The 27,712-nt window shown below is 53.2% G+C and overlaps 10 protein-coding genes across 10 annotated transcripts; 4 read left to right on the forward strand and 6 right to left on the reverse strand.

The window, feature by feature from the left end:
* Window positions 1–1,079: 1,079 nt before the first annotated feature.
* On the forward strand, window positions 1,080–3,020 carry AFUA_6G01860 (putative MFS lactose permease; the record flags this gene model as incomplete). Its single annotated transcript, XM_742798.1, has 5 exons — window positions 1,080–1,220; window positions 1,277–1,490; window positions 1,546–1,895; window positions 1,967–2,189; window positions 2,284–3,020. 5 exons carry the CDS (start codon window positions 1,080–1,082, stop codon window positions 3,018–3,020), a joined length of 1,665 nt encoding a protein of 554 aa, XP_747891.1.
* An 80-nt stretch (window positions 3,021–3,100) lies between these two features.
* On the reverse strand, window positions 3,101–4,512 carry AFUA_6G01870 (uncharacterized protein; the record flags this gene model as incomplete). Its single annotated transcript, XM_742797.1, has 5 exons — window positions 3,101–3,520; window positions 3,570–3,670; window positions 3,731–3,825; window positions 3,871–4,313; window positions 4,372–4,512. 5 exons carry the CDS (start codon window positions 4,510–4,512, stop codon window positions 3,101–3,103), a joined length of 1,200 nt encoding a protein of 399 aa, XP_747890.1.
* A 1,067-nt stretch (window positions 4,513–5,579) lies between these two features.
* Window positions 5,580–5,807, reverse strand: AFUA_6G01880 (uncharacterized protein; the record flags this gene model as incomplete). Its single annotated transcript, XM_742796.1, has 1 exon — window positions 5,580–5,807. One exon carries the CDS (start codon window positions 5,805–5,807, stop codon window positions 5,580–5,582), a length of 228 nt encoding a protein of 75 aa, XP_747889.1.
* Window positions 5,808–6,253: 446 nt separating this feature from the next.
* AFUA_6G01900 (uncharacterized protein) lies at window positions 6,254–8,097 on the forward strand (the record flags this gene model as incomplete). Its single annotated transcript, XM_077804923.1, has 2 exons — window positions 6,254–6,287; window positions 6,341–8,097. 2 exons carry the CDS (start codon window positions 6,254–6,256, stop codon window positions 8,092–8,094), a joined length of 1,788 nt encoding a protein of 595 aa, XP_077661059.1. The 3' UTR covers window positions 8,095–8,097.
* Window positions 8,098–8,287: 190 nt separating this feature from the next.
* AFUA_6G01905 (uncharacterized protein) lies at window positions 8,288–9,323 on the reverse strand (the record flags this gene model as incomplete). The annotated part of the gene is made up of 3 exons (XM_742794.1): window positions 8,288–8,619; window positions 8,749–9,128; window positions 9,226–9,323. The coding sequence occupies 3 exons, from the start codon at window positions 9,321–9,323 to the stop codon at window positions 8,288–8,290; spliced, it is 810 nt and encodes a 269-aa protein (XP_747887.1).
* Window positions 9,324–9,600: 277 nt separating this feature from the next.
* On the reverse strand, window positions 9,601–10,914 carry AFUA_6G01910 (putative C2H2 finger domain protein; the record flags this gene model as incomplete). Its single annotated transcript, XM_742793.1, has 2 exons — window positions 9,601–9,705; window positions 9,760–10,914. The coding sequence occupies 2 exons, from the start codon at window positions 10,912–10,914 to the stop codon at window positions 9,601–9,603; spliced, it is 1,260 nt and encodes a 419-aa protein (XP_747886.1).
* A 5,014-nt stretch (window positions 10,915–15,928) lies between these two features.
* AFUA_6G01920 (xenobiotic compound monooxygenase, DszA family) lies at window positions 15,929–18,080 on the reverse strand (the record flags this gene model as incomplete). The annotated part of the gene is made up of 4 exons (XM_742792.2): window positions 15,929–17,327; window positions 17,407–17,654; window positions 17,709–17,897; window positions 17,970–18,080. 4 exons carry the CDS (start codon window positions 18,078–18,080, stop codon window positions 16,427–16,429), a joined length of 1,449 nt encoding a protein of 482 aa, XP_747885.1. The 3' UTR covers window positions 15,929–16,426.
* A 533-nt stretch (window positions 18,081–18,613) lies between these two features.
* AFUA_6G01930 (putative MFS transporter Seo1) lies at window positions 18,614–20,355 on the reverse strand (the record flags this gene model as incomplete). The annotated part of the gene is made up of 4 exons (XM_742791.1): window positions 18,614–19,755; window positions 19,811–19,844; window positions 19,895–20,145; window positions 20,199–20,355. The coding sequence occupies 4 exons, from the start codon at window positions 20,353–20,355 to the stop codon at window positions 18,614–18,616; spliced, it is 1,584 nt and encodes a 527-aa protein (XP_747884.1).
* A 1,150-nt stretch (window positions 20,356–21,505) lies between these two features.
* Window positions 21,506–22,925, forward strand: AFUA_6G01940 (dienelactone hydrolase family protein). The gene is made up of 5 exons (XM_742790.2): window positions 21,506–21,655; window positions 21,717–21,815; window positions 21,875–21,945; window positions 22,004–22,051; window positions 22,126–22,925. The coding sequence occupies exons 1-5, from the start codon at window positions 21,528–21,530 to the stop codon at window positions 22,731–22,733; spliced, it is 954 nt and encodes a 317-aa protein (XP_747883.1). The 5' UTR covers window positions 21,506–21,527; the 3' UTR covers window positions 22,734–22,925.
* A 71-nt stretch (window positions 22,926–22,996) lies between these two features.
* AFUA_6G01950 (uncharacterized protein) lies at window positions 22,997–27,462 on the forward strand. The gene is made up of 3 exons (XM_742789.2): window positions 22,997–23,184; window positions 23,239–23,713; window positions 23,779–27,462. The coding sequence occupies exons 2-3, from the start codon at window positions 23,471–23,473 to the stop codon at window positions 26,650–26,652; spliced, it is 3,117 nt and encodes a 1,038-aa protein (XP_747882.1). The 5' UTR covers window positions 22,997–23,184; window positions 23,239–23,470; the 3' UTR covers window positions 26,653–27,462.
* Window positions 27,463–27,712: the final 250 nt, after the last annotated feature.

The following is a 27,712-nucleotide window of genomic DNA, read 5'->3' on the forward strand; positions in this document are numbered from 1 at the left end:
AATGATATTATGATACCAGTTTCTGTCCTGTCTATCCTGGGAGCAATTGAGACATTGGGCCTGGTACCTGCATTATCCGGACGGCTACTCCAACGGGAGTTGTATGTGGCGGCTGATGTGCATTAGTCTCGGTCTCAGACTCATCCTTCTGGCCATTCTCACCGGGATCGCCCGTAGCATCAAATCAAGGAAAGATTGCCCAGCAGTCAGTCGATCTCTTCTCGGCCGCACTGTATGGAGTCGCCTGGAATTGTGGTCAATGGTCAAGGAGCAGATAGGTGCGAGTAGCAGTGGCAAGAGTCATTGACCACGCTGAATCCTCTACAAAAAAACGATAAACCTTGACCAGACTGAGAGAAACGGGTGTTCGGACCGATGCCCGTGTCAGTTGCAGTTAGGTCAAGCGAATTCAAGGCATTTCATCGGTAATAGACAGGATCCAAGCGTCTTCTCCAGGCGTTCGCTCGTTGGGTGGCGCTGTAGCTGAACACCTTCTTTTCCCACGAGATTTCCAAGTACGATTAATGAGTACATTAATGAGTACGGGGTAATAGATTAATAGGTTTGAACACGATTCTAGTGCGTCGCTTCCCACGAGGTGGCACCGGGGCCAGTCCGTGCATTGGCCGTGCTAAGTCCCGACTAAACCGCCCATGCATCCCAATTGGAGACGGATGAATCAAATCATCCACAGCCTGAAATGCGTCGTAACTCGTAAGAGATTTGACACTGAATGCGGGGTCCCCGGAGCTGCGTCGAGATCCAACACTCCAAGAGCGGATGGTGTCTCATGCTCGTATCTGACGGCTGCCAACATGGCAATATCCCCGCCAATATGCAATTCGTTTTAAGACTCGGTCAGATTATGTCTATATTAGTCTTCATTTCCACCATGCTAGGCTCCGAACTCAGTCTGATGGCACTGTCACCTCGACTGGCCTGGCTCAGGCTATATAGCCAGATCCCTGTGCCTAATCGAGACGCTAGAATCAAGCACAGGCTACATCAAGTGAGCACACCCTCTGGCTTATCTCCTGCCCCTACGAGGCTACGACCTCTGGTCGTCTCAGGCGGAAACCATGGAGCGACTCAATAGCTACGACTCACCGCAGGGCTTGTACTACCCGGATGATGCCCACATCCGGGGAATTAGCAACGCCGCCCTGGCCATGGCAACCTTCCAGCAGAAGCCGAGACTATGGAGCAAGAACATGTTCAAGGTAGCCCTTCTCTGTTGTTGCCTCACGCAGAACGACGGAAGACTAAGAAGGAGTAGTTATACTGGGCCATTGCGGTGGCCACGCTCAACTCGTGCATCAACGGGTATGACGGGTCGCTCATGGGCTCCATCAACAGCTACCGACAATACCGGGAGTACTTTGGCTTTGATCCAGAAGCCGGCACGCCGTCGACGGGGATCGTCTACGCCATCTACACCATCGGGAACATCGTGGGGTCGTTCTGCGCCGGGCCATTCACCGATTTCCGGGGTATGGACCCTTTCAGTTTTCGGACTCGCGTCCAAACGAAGCTAACAGGGCGTAGGACGACGAGTGGGCATGGCGCTCGGCGCCGCCTTCATCATCCTCGGCACCATCGTCCAAGCAACCTGCACCAATCTCGCCGGCTTCATGGCCGGCCGCTTCCTCCTCGGCTTCGGGGTCGCGACCTCCGCCACCGCGGGCCCAGCCTACGTCTCGGAGATCGCGCACCCTTCCTGGCGCGGCTCGTTGACGGGATTGTACAACGTGCTGTGGTTCGCCGGCGGCATCCCGGGGACGTTTATCCCCTGGCGCACGAGTCAGATCGAGGGGACGATGAGCTGGCGGATTCCGATCTGGGTGCAGATGGTGTTTGCGGGGTTGGTGCTGGTCTTATGCTGGACGATTCCGGAGGTATGTCCGTCCCTGCTCTTTTTTTTTATCTATCTCTAGATCAGAGGCCGGATGGTGATGTGAATGAATAGAGCCCCCGGTGGCTGGTGTCCCGCGACAAGCACGAGGAGGCCATCCGCGTGCTGGCCACGTACCACGGCGACGGCGACCGCAACGCCCCGCTCGTGCAGCTCGAGTACCGCGAGATGGTCGAGGATATCTCCAACACGGGGGCTGACAAGCGCTGGTGGGATTACCGCGAGCTGTTCAACTCGCGCGAGACGCGCTACCGCTCGATGCTGGTGATACTCATGGGTAACCCTCGTCCTTCCCAATCCATGTCATTCATGTCATTCCATGTCAATTCATGTCAATTCAGACAAACGGAACGATACTGACGATCGGTAAGCCTTCTTCGGACAATGGTCCGGCAACGGCCCCGTCTCCTACTACTACCCGCAGATGCTGGCCGGCGCCGGCATCACCTCCAACACCACCCGGCTCCTCCTGCAAGGCCTGCAGAACGTCTGCCAGTTCGTCGGCGCCATCTTCGGCGCGCTCCTGACCGACCGGATCGGACGGCGCGCGCAGCTCCTCACCTCCACGGCGCTGATGGTCCTCCTCTTCAGCATCATCACGGCGCTGAACGCCACCAACGTCGACCCGCCCGACGACGAGACCGGCGGCGTCGTCGTCGTCGCCAAGAGCGCCGTCGTGGCGCGCGCGCAAATCGCCATGATCTTCATCTTTGGCTTCGTGTTCTCGGCCGGCTGGACGCCCAACCAGGCCATGTACCCCGTCGAGTGTCTGCGGTACGAGTCGCGCGCCAAAGGCATGGGGATGAACAATTTCTTCATCAACGTGGCCAACTTCTACAATACGTTTGTGACGGGCATCGCCTTCACCCGCGCCGGCTGGCGGTACTACCTGCTGTTTATCTTCTGGGATGTGCTGGAGCTGGCGGTGATCTGGTTTTTGTTTGTGGAGACGTCGCGACGCACGCTCGAGGAGCTGACTGCCATCTTCCAGTCGAGGAATCCCGTCAAGGCGTCGTTGGCGCGCGACGAGGTGTTGATCCCGCAGGTGGAGCAGGAGGTCGAGATGAGGCGGAAGGATTATGACCGGAGGAAAGTTGATTTGACTTGATGATTCTCTTATACAATGGTCGTCGGACTTATACAAATGGTAGAACATTAGGGTATACATTAAACAAACTAAAGAAAAGATCACCGTTCATTCCGTTCAATAATCATCTCATGCACCACCTTGATCCCATCCGCGCTGGGCTGGCTCAACGCGTCCCAGTCCCGGGGCGGGCTGGCCGTACAGGTCGGCGGCTGCTGCCGCGACGTCGGCAGGATCATCGCCTCGTCGTTGATGGTATGCCAATGCGTGTCGGGGATGCTGAGCGGGTGCCGGAAGCGGCGCTTCTTGCTGTGGTGCGTCGAGTTCTCGCCGCGCTCGCCCTCGGACAGCGGGTATGCCGGGTAGCTCTGGGAGTGGCCGCGGGAACTGATGTACCAGCCGGCGCGGCGCGCAGCCCTGCGGAACAAGGGGTAGATCATTGGGGCGTTGCCGATGACCACGGCGACGAACGTCTCGCGACAGGCCCAGCTGCCGGCTTGGGACGCACCGTTTGCGCCGGCCTATGCTGTCAGCCGACTGAAATCAGGGTATTGCCGGAGGGGGACTCACTGTGACGATCAAAACGCAGCGGAGGATCCCGGCAGCCATGACGAAGATTCCACCAGAGAAGAGGATGAAGAGTTCGAGTTTCTCGCGCCAGGGAAGTCGCGCTTTGAAGAGCATCTATGGATGTGAGACGGACGGCTCGATATATATGAAAACGAACGTACCGGTGTGGGAATGGTAATGAGATAGATATCCGTCGCGACATTCAGCGTGACGGTCATGTAGACATCGAGCGGCGCGATGGCGGGTTGGCAGCGTACTAACACGTCAGTCGAAGCAACCTTTTCAAGAGAGTGGCACCTACGGCCAGGATTTGGATAGATCTGCCAGTTCTTGTGCATCGGATGGCAGCCAAACAGGATCGACAGAATCACAATCAGATAGGTCACCCCGATGGCCCCGTAGGCCACACGCACGCGGATATGCATGTTGATCAGACCGGCCCTGCCCGTCAGCGTCAGCGTCGGTATCGGCGTCAGTGTCGGTGTCAGTGACGACCTCCAAACGAGGCGAGACATACGTTAAGCGGGAGTAGAAGATGGCCATGCACGCCTTCAACAACCACAGCAGGGTCGTGTACAACGACCACCCCAGCACCTGCGTCTTGGATCCGCCCACTCGCAGTCGGAATTCCTCCGAGTCGGGCGAGAGGGCGGCGCGCTGGTCATCCGTCATGTGGTTGTTGGCCAGTCCTTTCCACCAGGCCCCGACGCAGTAGGCCGCACCCGTTTCGAGCCCGTAGACCACCTGCATGTAGTCGTATCAGTAGATGTCCATAGAGGTAGTACAGAGTGCTCGAACGCACCCCGGCCAGAGGCATCAGGTAGTCATCGAGTTGGAAATTGTGGAGTCCCACGGTCATGATGCGAGCGACGATGCGAAGGATAATGACCACGATGGCGAGGGAAAGGAGCGTAAAGGCCTCGTTGGTGAAGCTGTCGCCCATGATGGCGCAGGAGCTTCTTAGCTGTCTCCTTCTGACAAAAGAAACGAATGTTCAGGAAAGGACAGGAAAGGAATGACTGGGGTTGGATAGCCCCTCGAAGGGGGGGGGGGGGAGGAAGAAACCAGGAAGATATACATGGAGTATCACACATTCAAAATCCGACCGGTCCCGCCCACAGACGATGTGTAGAAAGACAACTAGCACGGCTGAACCACTCTTTGATTGATAGACTTGGAGTCATGGGCAATCCCTGACCGAACGGCGAGCGATGATTCGGGGAGGGGGGAACTATCTTCTTGTCACGATTACTGGCGTCCGCATGCTAATGCACTGTTCAGGACGAGGTGCAGAACAGAACAGTAGTCTGACACTTTGTCCGCCTGTGACACGCTCCGATCCTGGTCAGAGGCCATGTGGAGACGCAGCTGTTCTTCAGCCATCAAGACCTATACGTGCAGCGAACGATATGTGGCATTTCCTGCTGAGGATCGGCGGACAGCACTACTACTCTGTAAACTAATATGACTAGGACTAGACTAGACTACCGAAGAGGCAGCCGAGAGCCGAGAAGCCGTCGGAGCAGAAGCACTGACATGATGGAGACTAGGAGCACTGCGAGAACGAGGCTTTTCCTTCGAGCAAGAGAGCCAACAGCCAACCCAGAGCAGAGGAGGAAGCGCGTGCGAAGATCGACTTTGGCAACCCTGATCTGATAGCATCACTTGCATCATTGAACGGAAGTGTCAAGTGAGGTGTCATATTCCATGATGTTTGACAGAAAAGTTGACAGAAAGTTGACAGGTCATTTTGGAGGACAAAGAAGAAGAAGAAGAAATAGAACTGCTTTTTGTCAGCTTCGGCCACTGTCATAAAAATCAGTCCTCGATCCCGGTCGAGGCAGAGCAGCCATATAGCCAACAACACCGGTGCTCCCACTGCAAGAGAGAAATAGAACGACCTTTCTTCCCGACGATCCCAATTTGAGATACTTTCTTTCACTACCCTGTACGGAGTAATCTGGACACAGTGGGTTCTCTGTCAATTCACAGACAGACACTCTGTCACACTCACCAGGCCAGTGCTGCAGCTAAAAACACTAAGAGCACACTAATTTTCAGTCCAGTAAGGATTGTCTTTGGCATTCTCACATACAGTAACATAAGTACGGAGTGCTGCCAGGCTATCTCCTCCGTCCAGAGGTCCATCTGTGCACTGGCACTTTGCTTATCCCTTTCACGTTGCTTATCCCTTTCTTCCCCTGCCCTCGCAGTGGTGTACGCCCACCATGCCGACATGGACAAATCGCCTGTCTTTGGGCATGCTGTGCGACAATACTTGACCCTGCAAGGTCCGTTTCTGTTCTCTAGTCTCTAGTCTCTAGTCTCTAGTCTCTCCACAATTAATCTCTCGACGGCGGCTAGGGAGAATTCCCCGCGGACCGTTACCTTTCAAATGCCGCTATCTCAGTCGTCATCGAACCAGCGACGCTTGAACGCTGCAGTCTTGGTGCACAGCCATCCAGAATCCATCGTTATAGCAGATGAACGTAAGAAAAAAAAAAGTCCAGACCCTCCTGGTGTCCCACCTGTCGTTCTTTAATCCACCTTCCCTGTCCCGTTGCCTGACTCTTGTCGTCTACACATCACTTTCTGCCTTCTTGCCTTTTCTGACTTGCAGCAGTTGACGCAGCAAATTGATTCTGATTGATTGATTTTGTGAACTGTCAATTGAGTGGCCCATCATGGAGACGGTCGATTTGACGGTCATCGGTGCCGGTATGCCTTTTTCTCTTCCACTCCCACGTCGTGATCAGACATTGACAGATCAGGCTGGAGTGGCCTCGCGGCCATCAAGACCTATCTCCAGGTCAACCCGTCCAGCAAGGTGATGCTTCTGGAGGCGGCCTCGTCCATTGGCGGCGTGTGGGCCAAGCATCGGCTGTACAAAGGCCTCAAGTCCAACAACATGCTGGGCACCTACGAGTTCAGCGACTTTCCCATGGACCCCGCCACGTTTGGCGTCCAGCCGGGCCAGCATATCCCCGGCCATGTCATCCAGCAGTACCTGGAGCGATTTGCGGAGCATTTCCAGTTCCGCGATCGCATCCGGCTCAACACGCGCGTGCGATCGGCCGAACATCGTCCGGATGGCACCTGGCTGTTGCGCACCGAGCACCACGGCGCCGCCCAGGAGGTCGTGACGCGCAAACTCATCGTCGCCACCGGGATCACCTCGCAGGCCTACCTGCCCGACTTCCCCGGCCAGGAGGCCTTCGACGCGCCGCTCTTCCACTGCCGCGATCTTCTCCAGTACGAAGCCGAGCTCCTTCAGCACGGCCGGCGCATCACCGTCTTCGGCGGCACCAAATCCGCCTGGGACGCCGTCTACGCGGCCGCCACGGCGGGCGCGCAGGTCGACTGGGTCATCCGCCAGAACGGCCACGGCCCCGTCTGGATGGCGCCGCCGTACGTCACCCCGCTGAAGAAGTGGCTCGAGAAGCTGGTCACCACGCGCCTCCTGACCTTCTTCAGCCCCTGCATCTGGGGCGCCGCCGACGGCTACCCGCGCATCCGCCGCTTCCTGCACGGCACCGGGCTCGGCCGCAAGATCGTCGACGCGTTTTGGCGCATCCTCGCCAACGACGTCGTCCAGCTGAACCGCTACGACGCCCACCCGGAGACCGCCAAGCTCAAGCCCTGGATCAGCCCCTTCTGGATCGCCTCCGGCCTCAGCATCCTCAACTACCCAACGGACTTCTTCGAGCTGGTCCGCTCCGGCGCCGTGCGCGTCCACGTCGCCAACATCACCCGTCTCGCCCAGGGAACCGTCCACCTCTCCTCCGGCACGGACCTCCCCTCCGACGCCCTCATCTGCTCCACCGGCTGGAAAGCCACCCCCAACCTCGACTTCCTCCCGCCCGGCTTGGAGACCGACTGCGGCTTCCCCTGGGCCGCAGACCCCATCCCAGCGGATCTCCTCGCCGCCGCCGACGAAGAAATCCTCCGTCGGTTCCCGCGGCTGCGCAACCAGCCCGCCCCGCCCAAGGACTACGCCCCGCTCGCGCCGGATGCCCCCGCCACCGCCGCGCATCCCTTCCGCCTGGCCCGCTTCATGGTGCCGTGCTCGTTGGCGAGGGAACGCTCCCTGGCGTTTATGGGGATTGCCATGACGATCAACACGACGTTGCTGGCGCAGGTGCAGGCGCTGTGGATCACTGCGTTCTTTGGAGGGAGCCCCGTGTTGCGCACGACGGAGCGGTGTCCTCGTGCGCTGCGGGCGGTCGACGAGAACGACGACCACGCAGATGCAGATGCCGAGAAGCTGGACGAAAAGCGCGAGCAAATGGATCTGGTGTGGGAGACGGCGCTGCATACCCAGTTTGGCAAGTGGCGGTATCCCGGCGGGTTTGGGAAGCGGAACCCGGACTTTGTGTTTGATGCGATTCCGTATGTGGATCTGCTGCTGAATGATTTGGGGGTGAGCAGTGTGAGGAAGAGTGGTATCTTCGGGAGGGTGCTGAGTCCGTATGGGATGGAGGATTACCGGGGGTTGGTGGAGGAGTGGATGGCTGCCCGCCAGTAACTGGTCTGTTCATATACCCGACTTTCTTCGCTTTTCTTCGCTTTTTCTTTGCTTTTTCTCAGGCTTGATGATTACTGCATAACAAAATGCTCGAATATTCCGATTCCCTCGTAGACCTCCCCGGCCACTTGGCCGTCATCCTCCCCGTCCCCAGCGGCCATAGGCCCCAGGGTCATAGGCCCCAGGGTCACACTCACATCCACCTCCATCCCAATCCTATAAACACCCTGAACCCCATCCGGCACATCCGCACGCACTGGCGGATAAGGAGCTGCCATCCGTCCTTCCATGGCCGGACAGACACCACCACCTCCATCCCAACAGCCACATACCCACTGACCACCTCGGTGCCGTGCCCAGCAGGAAGCATATCAAACCAGACGACAGAGAAGGGGCCAACCCTCTCCCGTCCCCAATACCACGTTCGCACCGCCGTCTCAAACGGGCCATCCGACCAGTTCTGCTCCAGCCCATATGGAGGACATATGAGCTGTAGCCCCCTCGCATCCACATCCACACCCCACACTGGAAAGAAAGTGAAACACACCTTATCATAATACCCAACCCTTCTAGCATCAGCTGCTAGCTATGGGGTGACGGAACAGAAGATAGGCTCATCGACCCTGTGACTCCTACTCCTCCGTCAATCGTAACCAGATACTCCCCGCGCTCGGATCCAGCAAAGGAAACGCCGCTCCCGTGCCAGATCCCTCGGGTAACGCCGCGGGCTGCGTCGGCTGTCGCTAGGGATGTATCTGCTTAGCGTGCGCAGGTGGTCCCGGTCCCATTTGGAGATGAGATCCAGAGGGAGGCCAGCGAGGACGGAGTCGGTATTGCTCTTGCTCTTGCTCTTGCCTGGGAGGAACGGGAATGCGGTAGGTGTGCTAGTGAAGAGGGTGATCACACCGGAGGCATTCGGATTCGAGGCAGAGACGGCGTCAAAGTGCCACCAGTCGAAGACGGTGGTGTTGATGGGGTGGACCTTTGGTTTGGAGAGTCGAGAGACGGGTGGAGGGCGTGGTGAACGTTCGAGGCTGAGTTTGGGGGATGGGATGCTCAGGATGGTGATGTTGTAGAAAAAGACGGGGGGGAAGTTGAGCTAGAGCCAGAGAGAGGAAACCCAGAAGGAACATTGTGAGATTGATGAGAGATAGTATCTTGGATGTTGGCACGTCTCTATCATCTGTGAAGGCGCTAGTCTTGTCTCCGACACAGTGGTGGTGTTCCATCGACTCGATCCAATTGCGATTGTCTCAAGTGACGTGAATAAGTGAAACAAGTAATCTACACTGCAACGCTAGAATCATCCAAACCTATACCAAGGACTTAAGGTGCAAGCAGCCGCTCCTTACGCAAGAATATCAACATTCGCCATAGCGTCGTTCATCAACAACGACAACGACAACAATCGATGGATAGAAATGGGAGACAGAGATGGAAGACAAACTCGAAATCATCGCTAGTCCCCTACTCAACGCCTTGAGAACAATGCTCGTAGAAAACGGATCAGCTGTGCCCATTGGTATCAACGCCCTCCTTGTCCTCCTCCTTGACACTGGCGGTGCTCGTCTTCGGCCCGTCCTTGCCGCATCCTTTGACCAGAATATGTCGCTAACAAGTCAGCACCAGAGCAGAGAGAAGATGAGATACGAGGGGAGGTCAAACCTTCAATGCATCCTTGCGGGAAAAACTTTTATCGCAATGCGTACATGGAAACGGCTTCACCGACAAATGTATGCGCTTATGTCGTTTCAGGTCGTGATTCCGGTTGAAGCTTTGCGGGCACTGATCACACTTGAACGGCCGGTCGTTGGTCGGCCCCGGCTGGTGGATAGGGTGCGGCGGGTGCCCGCCGTACATTTGCTGCATGCTGGCCACGTGGCCACTGTTGAAACCGGGGAGGATGCCTGGTTGCATGCTACCGAGCAACGACATTTGGCTGTTTGGACTGTGTATGTTCGTCATCACCGGCCCGTTCATCGCCGGCAGCGAGTACGACGGCCACGGCTGGCGTGAATAGTTCAGGTGAGGTGGTGGCCCTGTGGCCGAGAGGGTCGGAGTGGACGAAACGCGGCCCGGCGGATGGATGCCGAGCCCCGGCTGTCCGTACGGTGGGAAACTGGTCTGGTGCGGGCTGGGGATCTGCTGTGCTCCCCCGTAGACGGGTGCCGGCTGCGATTTGGGTCCGTAGGGGTCATTCGATGGGAGGAGGTGCGGAGAGGGCCCGGGGTTCGGTAGTCCCGTGGGACTGGCCAACATGGCGTGCGTCATGGCGGGATGCGGTGCGGTTCCGGTCGGGAGACCTGACGGGGGGACGGAAAGCGATTGCTGGAACGGAGGGAGGTGGTGCATGTCGTAGGGTTGCGCCATGCCTTCGGTCACGGGGGGCGATGTCGGTTGATTTCGGCTCAATGGGTTTAATGTCGATGGCGAGAACGAGTCCCGCGTGGGATATGACTGGTTGCTGCCCGCAGTCCACGGTTGCCGCGGCCCGGGCGTACTTCCGTAGCCGCTGTGTCCCTGCCAATACGCCGTCCCATACGAGGGCGTCACGTCCGAGGTTGCAGACACGGTGGTCGCCGGCGCGGCCGTGCTGGGAGCGGTCACCTCGCCGGCCTGCGTCGAGGCCGGCGGTGTCAACAGACTGCTCACACTGGGATGAGCTGGAGGGTGCGTATTCGACTGCAGCGGATACTTGGGGGTCCCGACGTTGATCTGAAAGTTCGGCGGGGGCAGCTCAAAGCTGGGAAGCGTGGGCGCCGCCGGCCGCCGTGCGTTCAACGGCGGTGGGGCATTCAAGTCCCCCAACGCCGTCCCCATGCCCGGCGGAGGAATCGCGAGGGCAGCCAGGTTGGCGGAGTTGTCTCGAGAAAAGGCGATGGGTTGGTACAGCTCGGCCGTCGAGTCCGCGGCCGGAGGATGGGACAGAGTGGAGGTCAATCCGTTGTCGTCCCCAACAGCCCAGAATCGACTGCCAGACAGGGCACCAGAGACGATGTCTGGAGGATCCAGGAGGGGCGAGCGGATCGCGCGAGAGCGATCGCTTTAGAAATCGAGGTTTGGCGTCAAATAGATACCGATTTCGTAGATTGACGTCCCGTCTAGGAGATTCAAGAATCCCGTTCCGTTCCTCGTTCCAGATCTTGAGCGGTTGGTCTGATGTGATAGTGTACCCGACTGATGTTCAGGGTCACCCAACGCTTAAACCGAGGACATACTCTGACCTCTTGTATCAAGTTAAGACTGTATAGCGCAAGCCTGAAAATGCGCAGAGCAGATATCGAATGTAAAGGTAACGAAGCTGATGGTATTTTGAAATTCACCAGGCGTCAGAGACATGCATTGTCTTGACAATAGCCGACCGCGCGATCAGAGGAATACGATGGTAGCCGAGTCTATCTTCGGTAATTATTAGCGATCCAAGATGCGCGAATGGACTCGATTCTGACGACGATGAATCAGAGGTACAGTCAGCGAATTGGGAGGATGAAGGTATGCTGGGTGATGACACTGTTGTGCTGCGATGGTGGTGGTGATGGCAACCGATGAAAGTGATCGGATTGTGGTATTATTCGGAGGACACTGATGGCACTGATAGGTAGAACAGTCAGAGTGGAAGAGAGGAGAGGAAGAAACGAAGAGGCAGAGCCAGCGCCAGTGATAATAATAACAAGAATAATATAAGGTAGAGAGGATAATCACAGCCAGCAATGGGGAAATATAATCAAGTAAAGTAAAATAAAATACAAGACCAAACCAGGTCAGACAGACCAAATAATAAATGAACTGAACAAGAACAAGCACAACAACCAAACCAAACCCAAACCCAAGAAGCGTGAGTATCCAGACCACTCCACGGTCAAAACCAGCGACCGACCTGGGTCTAGCCAGCGCGGGGGAGGAATTTCGGGCGGGAAATTTTGGGTGCTGCTCTGGAAAGGGTCAAGTGCGATAAAAATAATAATAATAATAATAATAATAATAATAATTCCTCCGTAATTCGGGGGAGGTATGGAGTAAAAGAAAAGGGTAATGAAAAAAAGGAAAAACAAATTGACCACAAAACGGAGGGTAAAAAAAAAAAAAGAGAGGAAAAAAGGAAAAATGAAAAAGGAAAAGGGGAAATAATAAAAATAAAAATAAAAGAGGCGACAAAACGAAGAAGAATGAGGTTTACCTGTAAAAGCTAGCCTAAGGGGTCCGGTTAGGAGCCCAAATTGATTATTTCAGTGTATCTCAGCTGAAGATGATGCATCTCTACCAAAAGAATAGGGGAAGATGGTGATTTGTAGAAAAAGAAAATCGGCACTATTATCTCACAAGGAATAAGAATAGATACAGAGATAGGTCGGAGGGAGATATCTATCTCCTGGCTAATAAGAATCGACCTCTGTTGCCAAAGAGGGGACTGGGACCGATCATCAACAACGTGGTTGACAGGGCTCTCCAAGTAAGTCCACAGAGAAGGCCACAAACGAACCAAGGCCGAACCAAGACCCAGGTTAACAGTATCTAGGTGGCCTGGACTAGACTGGAGACTTAATTTGCCCCATTGCTCTACGCATTCCACGGTTCAACGGAGTGTCCAGTGTCCGTAAGGTATCTGGGTATCGTCTGGGTATTTGAGTAATCTGGTATTATTCTCATGCCAGTACAAAGTACGGCCCCATTGATCGAAGAGACCGCCTTAACGATGATTGGCTGATAAGCGTCCGTCACTGTGGAATCGACAAGTAGGAGTAGAGAGAAGATCGCATTCTCTGTTGTATTGGGGGGAAAACAACCTGGAGTCCTCCGTACTCCGTACTGTAAGTAAGCTGTAAGCCCAAGTACCAGTTATGTGGAGTAGCTGTCCACGATCGGACGGCCACCGGACCAGGACCAGCAGGGGATGTTGCTCAACTCCTGTATGGTGGAGAAGAGATTAAGCTTAGCAGCGATGGACGATCGGTTGCAAGACTGTACTTTGATCTACAATAGAAGGTACAATTCTTTTGAAGATCAGTCTGAAACTACTGGATTCTCTAAGCCTCCAGGAGGGAAAAAAACAGAGACGGCGGGCACTGCACTGATAGCAACAGACCTGACAATGTGAGATTACCACACAAGTACCTACCTCTGTACGGTAAGATACAGACGGTGAAAAGGGGGCTAATGCTCCTTGCGTCAAGAGTCCAGATTGACAGTTCTTGAGGACATAATGAGCCAGATCAATTGCTTCAACCTGGAATCGAGTTATCAGTATCAGAGGAGCAAAAAAAAAAAATGCATGGCATCAGCATCATTGTCTCGTTCATCCGATCGGTAAGCTGAGACAGCATGCCAATCAGCTCGTCTACATGGAGGAGTCGTATGTATGGCCCAGTGGAATCCCATCATATTGACCATGTTTGATTCGCCCACTAGAAGAATGCTCTGGATTGCGGCCGATAATTCCAGCACATTGCACGACCAAGGATGCTCCTGAGATTGCCAAATCTCGTGCATCACCAGAATCATCAATCATCATCTTCGGCAAAGATCATGGAGGGCAGATGCCCAAGGCAAACGAATCCCCGAGCCTGGTTCGCCTCCCCATGGAATGGCGGCGCATTGTCTCATCTGATTGGCTAGTTGTGTCCACGCGGCATCACCCGAGGTTAGGTGGTCACCTGAGATAACACTACTGGACCGATTACCAGAAAGTCACCCGCAATAACCAATGCTAGATTTACTCCGGACAAGGAGAGAGAGGGCCAGCAATACGAGATGCCAAACAATTCGACAGGCTTCGTGACAATCTGGGTAGCCTGAAGCGAGCGCAACCACAAAAACGGGGTTTTCTCTGTTAGACAGACTGTCTGGGCCCTCTCAGCCAAGTCTCACTACCCGTTCTTAGAGTGCGGACTATTCCATTACAAGGCTAGTGCATCCACAACTAGCTCGCAGAGATCCACAGGCTTACTCTGCCTGTCGGCCTGCAGCCTGCAACCTGCAGCACTGGCCTGTCCACTCGTTTGCTTTCGCTAAGGTTTTTCACACCCACATTGTTGTTGAATATTGAAGATTGACTTTCTTTTCGTTTCATTACCCCGGATGTACATAGTAGATGGGAAATACAGAATCCATTTAGAGAGCAATGATCTCATGCGCATAGTCTGGATAACGGTTGCTGGTCGACCCCGACCGCGGAGACGGAATACAAGAGAGAGAGGGAATACAGTCACATGATGAGCTCCAGTATTCGTCCCGGTGACCACAGGCCAGGAATCCATGGTTCACACAGACGCAGCCGAGCGCTGAGCGAATCAGAGCTGGAGAGTTCTGGTCTCGGGCCTCTTAGCTCGAGCTCTAGACTAGCCTCTTAGCCTCTTTGGCCGGTGCCTAGGATGAATACAGTTAGTCTGAACGGACACCCATACGTTGACCGAGTCCTTATTTATTAACTCAGTAATGATGGGCATGAGAAGCGGATTGTTCGTTCTGTGGATTGGGAGCAAACCCATTAGAGTTCAGCTGAACCGAGATAGTAGATAGGATAGGAATACGGGTGGCCCATGAGGCTAAGCCCCATGAGTAACTGCCGGGAGCACCAATCTGTCGGAGTCGGGGGGCGTTGTCGAGGGAGATCGGGGTGGCTGCCGCAGTCAGTTGTGTGACAGGTGGCCTGAACATTTCCTAGTCCCAGTGCCCTGAGCCCTTGACGCCTTTGAGGCTGTTTTGGCTTTTAACAATGTATGTGCAGTGCGCTGTGCAACGCCACATCCATCCTGATATTCGGAAATGGTTTGATGACTGTTTAGATTGTCCCAGGTCAAGCTGTTTTGTCTCTGGCCTTGCTCTGGCCTTGACCTGCTCTGAACCCTTGACCCTTGGCCTTGGGCCCTGGCTTATTCTCTGGCTACTACAATGAGCGTTGGTTGTCTCGGCCGAAGGACTGCAGCTCTAGCTAACCTTTCCACTCCCTGAGGGGAAGTGCTCCGTGGTCTCCAAGGTACGGAGCACGGAGGACGCGTACCCTCTCAGATTCCTATTTTAACCGACCGCCTTCCTTGGGTCTCTCCAGACTATCTTATATCCTGGATACATACCCATGTCCTCGCTTCTTCAGAATAGCCGATACCTACTAGGTCATCTTGTCTGTCCTGATCTGTATCTTCCCACAGACCCCATAACCAATCACCTACCCAATCGACTCGTGGAAAATGCCTAATCCTGGCCCCCTGTAAAGACCACCAAAGGCTACCACCAGTAGTTCTATGTACAGACAAACACACTAACCTATAACACGGCGTCTGTACCTATCACAGCCCTCGACAATCGAGTCAGACACGCAGCAAGCAGCAGGAGAACCACCATCGGAGGACTAAAGCTAGGACTAAAGGGCGGGATGCAGTTGATGCTTTACTTGAGTGGTGGTGATCTAAGCTATGGCCAGTTACGGATACGCCTACACACCTCCCGTTTATCGTCAAAGACATAAACTCCGTACAACCGATGAGGATGACCATGGCTGCGCCGAGGCGCAACAGGGGAATGCATGGAAATGGAATCCGTACGCTGTGTAAATGCTTTGACAGTAGTCGTAACTCTTTTCCGACTGTTAGTTGGTGTTTGTTATGCAAGGTTCAACGGTCTGTGTACCATCTGTTTCTTCTGGTTATGTATGTTTTATATGTATCTCTCTCTATATATATATCTTTCCAACCCAAGCGATGGTGGATAGAGGATAAATGGAATATCATCTCTACGGGATAGATAATACTCGAGAACTCACCATCCATACTGAGTTTGCTTCGTAAAATATAGATAGTATTCTAAGAACGTATCGAACCAGTGTTCGTCCACTGTGGAGTGTCGGTGACTGGAGGTGGACTGGCCAGCTAGGACTCCTGCATCATGCAAGGATGCAGCGGGGGAAGTGTTGCAATGTAATGTGACAGCGTCCAGCGCGGAAGGCGGCTGGGCTGGTCTTTGCATTGCTACTGCTACTCCCACTACCGGGTCTGGTGCGTAGTGATCGTCCTGTCGACAGCGGGTTAGGTAGATTGAGAGATCATTCATCTCGAGTAGAATGAACGAGGACAGGGTTAGGGACGGCGGAAGGATGGAAGGGAGACAGTCAACCTGCGACTCGTGGAGTCTGGATGGGCGAGACCAATCTAGACTCGCTCTCAGATCAACAGGGACCATCACCTTATCTGGCCAAGTATGGAGTCTCGAGTAGTTTGCATTCCTGGGACGTGGTGCAGATATCAGACTGGTATTGGGGCACGACATCCTGACAATTGCCACAAGAGCACAAGAGCAATCTACCCCGTCACCTGGAGTACTCTCTCTCTCTCTCTCTCTCTCATGCATCATCTTCATATACATCGTACTTGTATCGACTGCCCGGATGATCTGCTCGCAGCCCCCGCTGTCCCTTCCCGTACACCCTCTCCCGCGCGGTCAGGGCCTCTGCGTCCTGCGCCGGCTGCTCCGGGTACAGCCCTCGTCTCCTCAGTTCCGGAACCAACAGCTCGACCACATCCTCAAAAGTCCCCGGCGTCGACACATGGCCGATGTTGAACCCGTCCAGATCCGCCTCCACGATCCACCGCTCCATCTCGTCCGCCACCGTCGCCGCGCTGCCAATCGCCACGGGGCCCAGCCCACCGATCGACGCCTTCTCCGCCACCACCCGCGGCGTCCAGCGCGGGATGTCCTTGCTCGTGGTCGTGAACGCGTCCAGGATACTCACGATCCGGCCCGCCTCTGCCGAGTCGGCCGCCGTGATCTCTTGGTCCAGCGGGATCCGCGAGATGTCGATGCCTGTCCATCCGCTGAAGAGGACGAGCCCCCCAACCACGGACGCGTACTTCTTCAGCTCCTCGTACTTGGCCCGGGCCTCCTCGTCCGTGCGGCCCAGGATGGGTGTGAATGTCGCAAAGACCTTGATCGACCGTGGATCCCGCCCCTTCTCCGCTGCCAGCTGGCGGATCCGGTCGACTTTGGGCCGCAGCACCGCTGGTGAGTGGCTCGAGACGAAGATCGCCTCGGCGTGCGTGGCCGCAAACTCCGAGCCTGCTGCAGACGTGCCCGCCTGGAAGAGAAAGGGCGTCCGCTGCGGAGATGGGTCGACGATGTGGGGTGTCTCGAGCGTGAAGTATTTCCCCTTGTGCTTGATCGTGCGCACTTTGTCTGGGTCGATGTACGAGTCGGTCGTCGGATCCGGGGAGACGGCGTCCGAGGCCCAGGAGCCTTCCCATAGTCTGGGTAGCTCGTCAGCGGCAAAAAAAAAAGAAAAAAAGAAAAAAGAAAGAAAAGAAAAAAAGGGCACAATTGACATACTTGTACAGCACGCGCAGGTATTCGTCCGCCTGCCGGTACCGCTCATCATGCTCGATGGGACTGTCCAGCCCGATAGCCTTGAACGCCGCCTTTTTGTACGAGGTCACGATGTTCCACCCAAACCGGCCCTGTGTCATATGGTCTAGTGTCGAAAACCGCTTGGCCAGCAGGAACGGGGCCTCGGAGGAGGTCGACGAGGTGATGGCAAAGGTCAGATGCTTCGTCACTGCGGCCATGGCCGAGATGGGCTGCGCAGTCAATGTCAGCAGTGTGCTGTGCTTCAGGGCTGGGCAAAGACATACAATCGATGGATCAGTCACGGGCCATTGCGCCGCCCGGCGAATGCACTCGTCCAGCTTCCCCTGGTACGTGTCATGTCCTCCAAAGGTATCAGCCAGGAACAGGGCGTTGATTCCGCCCCGCTCGAGAAGTTTCGCCAGCTCAATCCAGTACTCCAGGCTGCGCTTGGTGGCGGATTTATCGTTGGGGTTCTGTGCACAGTTAGGTCAGTCAGGTTTCCAAGAAGAAGAAGAAGAAGAAGAAGGAATCAGCTCCATTCTTACTTTCCATTGGCCGGGGGACAAGTGTCCCACGGTGCTCATATCAAATGCATTCAGCAGAATGTGTTTTTGGCCAGTCCGGCCAGTGGAAGCAGTGCCCGCGCTATCTCCCATTTTGTCTGTCGATCTGGAGCGTTCCTGTCAACTCTTGAGCTCGCTGATCCAACTCGGTGAAGAGTAGTTATACTCCCTCTCTCGCTCAACCTCTTCAAGGGGAAGGTCGTAGCTTGCCATGACCCCGCATCCATTCGCCATTGCGTGTTATCATCACGCAAGATGCACGCGAAGAAGGGCCATTACGAGGTATTTCCACGACATGATTCGTCATTATCTCCACTACATTCATAACCTGCTTGATAACTACTTCTGTGCCTGACTGTATGGATGGTTTCTTTCGCCGCATGTAGGTGGTTACAGATTGCGTGTGTGGCGGTGACGATTCCATCATCTGTGCTGATCATCATATGTCCCGATATTGCGACATGGGTTTGTGGAGTCACCCTGGATAGGGTTTTAACCATCGCTGGAAAAAGTTCATTGATTCGAGGTTATCTTGTTTCATAGCGTGTGCCACGTTCCCAGAATAGTTCCAAACCATGACTGCAAGCGATTGCCCGATAACTTCCCCTGCATTCAGTAGAGTTCCATCATTCGTCTACACACGGCCCTGCATACATACTTTCAGGCTGCATATCTGCCAAGTCTATCATCCTGCGACGTGGGTGACTACTTCTCTGGATACACCTGCAGGATTGCTCTATCACCAGGTTCAATATCCCTCGTTTCATCTGAGTCGCTGACGTCGGAGTTGCCTCCTGCTCTTTTTGAAATTCTCCTGTAGGTCTGTTAGACGTATCAATGAAAATGTGACAGAGTGCATACTCCTCTCGTTTCGCGAAGAACTGAATGACATGCGCCAGTATAACCAAGCATATGGCGTTGCCGAGTACGAACGAGTACCCTTTAGTGAATCGGGGAGCCTCAACGGTCTTGAAGACGAGCAAGGGCGTCCACGCGGTCGTTGATTGCGAGACAGCATTCAAAATGATCAGTGCCACCGCTCGTTCAACAGCGGAGTATCGCAGCTGACTGTTAACCCAGCCGTAGAGCACACTGGACATAGCGACTGCCGAATAGGTCGTGGCAAATGCAAACCAGAGCGCGGACTGGGGAACATCCCACACGACGAGTATCACCAGCCCAATGATGTTCCAAGTGTGTGCGATGGTGATAGCCCAGGCTGGACCGAACAAAAGATCCGATGAAAAACAGATGAAGAGTGTGTAGAAGATCCCCAATGCTGGAGCTATCGCGTTGAGCTCGTTGATGCGACTGGTGGAGAATCTCTTGAGACTTTTCAGCCAGAGCAGATAGCCTCCTGTAGTGGTGTTAATGCTTCCGTTCCAGAAGAAAATATCTAGCAGGAGTAAAGCCCAAAATTTCCAATTGCCAGCAATGCTCACGAGCGCCTTCCATCGGAAATGTTCTTGTACACCATGTCCTGCTCGTTGAAGCCGCCTTTTGGCCAGCTCGATGTCCGCCTGTTTGAGGACTAATCTGTTCGGCTTGTCAGGAGTCCCGGGTAAGATTACATATCCCAGTAAGCCAATGGGAATGGTGATGATTGCACAGATAATGTACATCCATCGCCACCCTGCCAGACCATGGACGCCGTCAAGCCTTGCCGATGTCCCAGCTTGGATTAAGCTTGAAGTCAATGTTCCGAGGGTGAGGCCAACATAAAAGCAGCCGCCTCTCCGGCCGATTTCATCACCGCGATACCAAGATCCTGTGTGGCAAATGTGAGTTGGTTCCGTTGTTCAGAACTTGCAGGTCTTACCTACCGAAAATGTAATGCATGCCCGGGAAGAATGCAGCCTGACTTGCTCAGTTAAGAGATTAGGAGAATCAAAGAAAGGATTTCATACTTCAAACCACCCGACGAGAAATCGGTAAGCCATCAACTCCCCGTACGAGGTCACTCGATACTGCAGTAACGTAAACACTCCCCATGAAATATCCAAAGCCGGAATGACCCAGGACATTGGAAATTTGGTGAAGAGATAGGCGAAAGGGATTTGCCCTAGAACTGCGCCAACGGTGTACATTGTCTGCAGATGGACGAGCTCATTACCGCGCAGGTTCAAATCATCTGAAAGACCCGAAACATATGCGTTGTCTGCGAGTACGATTAGTCTAGTTCAGTATGGCTCATTTCATTGGATGACCTACTTATATTGGATTGGTCCATATATTTGGTCCAGTACGCAAGAAAGGCATATGGAACAATTAGAAGATCCAGCTTCATGATGAGATGCCGTTCCTCTTTCGTGTCATCGTCCGCAAACCACTTGATCTGATACCATTTTCTGCGTTGTACTGAAGCCATTGCAGGAAGTCTCCGTTAGTGGGATTCTCCAGCGATTATCGGTTGCCGGATGAACGAGAAGGACAGTCCTATGGGCCATGATAGGCCTGACTGGCAGCCCGTGAAGGGGATAATATATCGACTCCATTAAGATGCCACCGCCGATAGTAATGACGTGACGACCTACGCATCATGCTCGGCGCGTCGTGAAAGTTTCCTCCTATCTCCAGAGGTCTGACGCACAGAAGTTGAGTTCGACTTCGTGGATGAAGCTCCTGTATGCAAACTGGAAAGCCAAGGATCGTGTTAGAAGGTGGAGATAAGACGTGCTTGTCTAGCCTATGTATGCGAACCAAAGCGCATACTGGCCCTTCCGCTTTCTCGCCACTGGCTCAGCCTTTATGATTCTCCAAGTTGACTTTTCATTATCGATGTTTGTGCTAGTTGACTGAGAATACATTCGCGCCAGCGCTCGCGCGGGAATCTTTGGCCGACGACGGTACATCTTCTTGCTCCCAATTGTCGCTTCGTAATTCCTCATTGAGCAGAACGGTCAAAATAAAGAGCAATTCACATACTAATACGGTCATACTCAGACTGCCATTGAACTCAAACATGGACAGACACCAGACGACAGACAACGGGGTTCGTATTCTCCAAGAGGTTCACAGAGAGCCGTGGGCCATTGCGAAACCGAGCGAATTTCTAGGGGAAAGATGGCGTCTAGGCAGGTGCTCGAAAAAAGCTATCCCTAAAAGGACAACGTCTATCTAAGGAGACCAATGGTCGCAATATTCAGAGCAGGAGGTATCGAGTAAAGACAACATGAAGTACTTGGATCTCCAAGCTCAAAGCTCTCATATCCAACGCCCTGATTAGTCCAATTGACCTGGACGTTGATGAGTGTTTCCAGGGCCATGTTGGTTCAAACGAGCTTCCTCTAATCGGGTGATGGAAAGACACCATCGTGATGAAAAGGAAGCAGAAAACTGGACGACATGTCTACGAGAAAGGAGCCATTCGTTGACATCTCCGTGACGACTGGCATGTGTCTTTTGACTTCCTGTTGGCCATTTTCTTGATAAAGGAGAATCCAATCAATGTGTATAGGATAGGGGTTGCCGCGGTCGGAAGACAGCAAAAGGAGCAGCCGGGTAAACGGTGTTCCGATGACGTCGATCTGGCGGGGTTCGATGGAAACACAGCAACCCAGATCGTCATCCTCTCTCCTGACCATCCTTCTACCTCTCTATCTGATCATTGGACACGGTGCTCAGCTGCTTTCATCAATTGCGAACCGTTCCAAGCGATATCTTTGTGCGTTTGCTTCTTCTCCATCCCTTCATGTTTTACGGACAGCTTCTAACTACCCCTCTCCGAAGGTCTCTCCTCGGATCTGTGAAACCTCGCTCCATTTACGCATTCAGACCGCTCCATTGTTCATCGGTCAACATGTCCGGCATTAGCAAGGCTTGCTGCTCGTATGTGGTTTTGCAGTAACTGTTGTTATAGTAGAGTGACATCAGTCTCACGCATTCAGGATCCCTCCCATTGTCGCCCAAGGCTACCAGGGAAAGGGTGAATACAAGACAATCAATGGAATGAAGACATGTAGGTCAATTATTATGAACCTAGATCTGGAAGCAATGAGCCGCTGACATGTGCTCAGACGTTACTGGCCCTGACTCTGCCTCCAAGGCCATCTTCATCGTCTACGGTGGGTAATCGTCCAATCGTCCATCCGTTTCTGCCCACAGAAAAACAACTAAGAGTGACTGAAAAAAAAAAAAGACATCTTCGGCTTTTTCCCTCAGACAATCCAAGGCGCTGATATCCTCGCTACCTCGAGCGAGCAGAAATATCGTGTCTTCATGCCTGACTTCTTCGAGGGCAAACCCGCGGACATCACCTGGTTCCCTCCTCAGACCGAAGAACACAAGCAAAAGCTGGGCAATTTCTTCCAAACCAAGGCTGCTCCTCCTGCAAATCTGCCCAAGATTCCATCCTTCGTCGACGAAGCGAACAAGCTCGCCCCCAACGGCAAGGCCTTCGAGTCCTGGTCTATCCTCGGATACTGCTGGGGTGGAAAGATCGCGTGCTTGTCCTCTGCCAAGGACACTAAGTTCAAGGCCGCGGTGCAATGCCATCCTGCCATGGTTGATCCCAATGATGCTAAGAATGTCACTATTCCCATGGCCATGTTGGCTTCCAAGGACGAGAATCCCAAGGACGTCGAGGCCTTCGGTGCCAACCTAAAGGTTGATCATTATGTGGAGACCTTCTCGACCCAGATTCATGGCTGGATGGCGGCTCGGTCCAACCTTGAGGATGAGGAAGTCCGCAAGGAGTATGAGAGAGGTTACAAGACTGCTTTGAGCTTCCTTCAGAAGCATGCTTAAAAACCAGGCCTATGATGAAGGACGTAATGCTATTATCTCTAATATACATGAATGACGGGACAAAATGAGTGAATCTTCAACATGACTGTTTTTTTATCATACTGTCCATAGTAGTCCGAATATTTCAATCATTCCATCGCGTAGTCAGTGATAAACCAGACCTATCATCAAGCTGGCACTTCCAGATCCGGGAAGAGACCCCGGATACTCTTGTGGGTCCCCAGAATGAACGTCATCGTTTATCCACGGCGCTCTCTCCCCCTCATCTTCAGCTTCTTGCAACCTTTAAGCCATCAAATCATCGATTGATATTCTACTTGTCTCTTCTTGGCTCTTTTTGTGCGAGACCTTCTCATATTCAAACGGTGATGGATGGTCACCCGTTTTTCTAGTCTGGTTTGAAGCATTGCAGTGTTCATCGCCGATCAGGTGGCTATACCTGCATCTGATCGTACGATTTAATTCAACATGTTCATTTTTGGTCGAATTTTTCTCACGAGATCAGGTTTTCAACTCCGTGTCAATATCTTATGGACAATTGGGACTATATAAGGATCCTTTCATCTCTACATGATTGTGCTGATGCTATGATGGATTGAACGACATACACCGCGACTCTCCAAGAAGTAGCGTAAGTAATTGGCAATCACATGCTGCTCCTCCTCTCATCAAGCTCTCAAGACACATTCGTTCGCAAGTACTCTTGGTACTAATACTGAAAATTGATCTAAATCAACATGCCTGTATTATCTGGCAGGCGTCGTTCAGCTTCGACTGCCGCGCCTTCCAATACCGGCGCGAGCAAAGCATCAGCGAGCTCGCCTAGGAGAGCTTCCTTCTCGCTGGAAAATAGTCGCGATTACAGCGCATCTGGAAGGAATCCGTTGCGTAACTTTTTCCAGAAACATGGCGCTGCGCCAGTAACAGAAGATGTGTCCGCAACAGATGTACCTCACGCGTCAATTGAGGAGCACAGTAATGTAAGGCTTACTTCACACTTCGTGGCGCTCCTGCCCAACGGTGCATATTAATTAACCTTATCAAGGCTGAATCTACCACGACTCCGAATGCGCAGTCGGTAAAGAATCCCGACCGAAAAGGTCACTGCCTGGGCTCTTCTTGGACAAGACATATACATCATTCAGGCGAGCACGGCGGAGGGCAGGATGCGTCGAAATCTACCGCCGACACTCTTGCTAGATCTCACAACGCAGATGTTCACGACAAACCGTCGTCTGAGACCCATCTCAGCAGGGATGATATTCATGCCATATTTTCCGGAGCACCATACTTTCTCCTAGAAAAAGGCAAGCATGGACTCTGGTATCCACACGTGATCTTCCCATGGGATGACCACGACCCTACAATTCAGCATCTATGGGACAGAAAACTCCTTCCTCATCCTTCATATACCCTGTGTACCCTTCATGCCCATCTTCCCGTTCCCGAAGGCTTCCTTGAAGGTGACCCTCCCCTCCTCTTGGACAGCTGGAAAAGAACCGGCGCGCCAAAGAGAGCTACTTTCGATATTGGCATATTCGAAGTCCCAAATATGCTTGCTATGAGCGGGATAGAGCCGGGGACTGTGGGCTTTCGCTATTTTCTAGAGCTTCCAGTGGCTGATTCCGTTCGATTCGTTCATACTGGAACGTCTCACCCACATACTAATCTACTGCACATTCATAGCCTACCGGCCGTTCAGGCTGACGAACTTCTGGAGCATTACCATGAGCCCTACTCGCAGTGTCTCGACGGCACTATACATGATCGAAAAAAACTTCTTGGTGATGGTCCGACCGCCTGGAAAAGAATTGGTCTGCGAGATATCAATTTTAAAGCCGTGGTCGACCGCCTTGAGACCTTGAGAAACCTGCGTCACAAGTTACTATATGAAACCACGCAGAAAACGATACTCGACGTAGAAACTGCGCAGGACCTCTATAGCGATCTATTTTCCAAGTTTCTCCATTCCCCGCCCCGATCCATACTCAAGGATCTCGATAGCACGCACGGTCTCAAGGCCGAGATCAAAGCGTTAACAATGGTGTTAGCGACACCAGGAGCATGGTTCGACTTCAGTCTCGTCGACTGGCGTTTCCGCATAGGACAGCTTCTCTGGGAAGCTCCTCCCCATGTGGACGGCGATTTCTTTGATCCAAGTATCCTTCACAAACCCTGGGCCCATCCGGGGTTAGAACAGAAATGGTTTCTGATCCAGATGCTGCTAGCTGCAGAGTTACTTCTTCGCCTAGATGCCATTGTCAAAGTTGGGCTGCTTGAGAGCTCGAAGGACGTCAGTGTCTCGGCTCAAGACGTCAACCATTTCGATAAGCTACGCAATCCTAAAGTTGACTGGGACTTGGTGGTGGTGCGTCGATTCTTCGACAGTTTCAAGATCTCCTGGGTCGACTGCCAATCCGCTGCAGTGTCGAATGCTCCGTCGCAGCCGCCAACCCAGGAGAAGTCACCTCAAAAGGCTCGTCGCTTTTCATTCTTTGACAGCATAACACGCAGGCATTCTGTAGCCTCTTCTCCTCACTCTGATGATCAGGGGATGTTCAGACTTACACCCACTCATATCGAACAGCAAGTCGAAGGACTTTTGGTATTTGCGGAAAACATCGGTTGGCCACGTGTTGACTCGCTCAGAGAAATTTTCGCATCGAAATTACAACACGGCGATTCAAACCTAGATATCAAGGAGATATTTAACCGCCCTGCACGTGGTGCTTCAGTAGAGGGCCATACGGAGGAAACCACCAAAGACGACACATTCAGAAAACTCGCTACACGCCGGCTGGTAGTCCTCAGCGGTCCTTCCAGCGATGATACTAAGTCGGCGATGGGTGGTTGGATCACGAGATGCTGGCTTTCTGGCTTTGTGGTTCCTGGCCAAGCGATCAGCCACTTGCTCATGGCTACAGTACTAGAGAATGATCAGGAAGCCATTGCAAGACTTGGATTGATAGCCAATCTATATGGGGGATTCGCTCTCAATGGGAAGAGCTGGTGGAGTCAAGAATGCATTGTTGGCCGAGTCCTTTCCGCTCTGAACGAAACCAAGGCTTGCATGGGTTGGATCAGCAGCACGAACATTCCCAAGGAATATCAAACCCAAGAGCCCCTTGACGATGCCTGGTTTGAGGTGATCGTCAGTGAGCCGCCGACCGGCCTGGGGAAACCCCGTATCAAGCAAGGGAACAAGATCTCCGTGGAGTCGACACCGCTAGGGCTGGGATCGTTGGTCAGTGGCGAGTTTACCTTGCCGGTGGACGATGTACCTGATGCAAAGTCACCAGTGGATGTCAAGTTCAATGCTTTGACTTTTTCTACAATGGAAGAGCGGCGAAATTCAAACCAGCATGCAATTGTGGCCCGCAAGGCAACCATGAGTTTCTCGCTGAGGACGGGGACAAGCACGGCCACAGCCGACGTTTCCTTCCCACTGACATATAACGTCAATTTTGTGACGTCGCATGCGTGCCGGTTACCTCCAGGGTTAGCGTCATACCAGCACAATGCGTCGCCTGATGGAGACGGCAAGGGCGATAGATCGCGGTCACTGTCTCCCGCCGAAGCCTTTTCTCTCAAGTACGGACGGCTTCCAGGCCATCCATTGCCTAGCTCATACAGATACAAATATCTTGCACTAGATGACTTGCCAGCTCCTGAGGGATCATCCATAGCGAAGGTTTTTGAACATGCCGGCTTTGATCTGACAGTTGACGAAGTATTCGTTGTCGATGCTCGACAATCTGCCGAGAAAGAAGCATTGGCGAGATCATGGTGTGCTTCTGTTGGCTACGATGCCATCATTGGTAGAACTGGGCGGACATGCCTAGGGTGCTGTATTAGAGAGGCTCGGGCTCTTGCGGTCAAGGTGGTCATTCGCGTGGGTGATCAGGAAATTACCGGCTAGAGGAACTGGCTCATTTAGACGAAATATCGTCCTCTTTCTTTATTGTTCTTTATTTTTGACTCGATGAGAGTCGCTATGGGAAATGCAGATTTTACCAGTCAAAGATCTTTTATTATCTATGGAAGCCTGTTCATGTCACAGTCTGATGGGACCACAACCAGAGCACATGGGAAGCTGGAAGTACCTTGACCAAGGCAGCCCCTTTTAATCGGCTAAGAGTTTAGACGGGCAAGCTAGAGGGTATTGCCAATGCAACCATAGGGTTGCGGAGAATCCGAAGCGTGTGGTGTATATGAGCGACCAAGATTGGGCAACAAGGTCCATGACCAACCAGAGCCAAAATGCAACCTTCCCCTTCGGACATCAAAGCAAGACATGCGATTGGACCGAGTCAACTGGCACGTTCATGACGCTTTAGGGATCATTTTGAGAAGAAGACACGTAAGGGTGGAGGAGGAGCAGTGAAGCTGATCAGAGCATGTCTGCATGCAGTTAAGTGCCCGAAGATGGTGAAACAGGCCGGCGTGCGCCTCAGACAGACGCACCAATCGAGTCTATGGGGCCGCCAAGAGGGCTTGCTCTCGCAGATATCTTCCGGTCTGCATGTCATCGGCTTGCAAGGGAACCTGGAAACCTGGGAAGGAATGGCATTTTGCGCTTGGGGCGGTCGACTGATCTCTTGCACAAGAGTCACAGTTTTAGTCTTACATACTTAGAATGACGAAATGCTCACCAATGGCAAGTCCAGCTTCTATGAACTTGCCTAGCTTTACGATATCCAGAATACTTAGAATCGAACACCTTGGCTTCAAAAACCTCCGTCGCGTACTCTCTGTCTTGTTCGGGCCCTACTTCGGAGTAACTTCAAAGTCAAGACGCAAAGTTCGCCGAGCCAGTCCCTAATCCATGAGCTGGATCAGCACCTCGGAGTAGTTCCATATGAAATATGCTTTCAAAAATAAAGTCATGACAGCATCCAGCATCCAAGCACGCGCCAGTCTCAGTGTTCGGGGAAAGGCCGGTAGGCAATAAGAAGACCACGGAGTAATTTCCGGCGCAA

Source organism: Aspergillus fumigatus, chromosome 6 (genome assembly GCF_000002655.1).
Source record: "Aspergillus fumigatus Af293 chromosome 6, whole genome shotgun sequence".
NCBI lineage: Eukaryota > Fungi > Ascomycota > Eurotiomycetes > Eurotiales > Aspergillaceae > Aspergillus > Aspergillus fumigatus.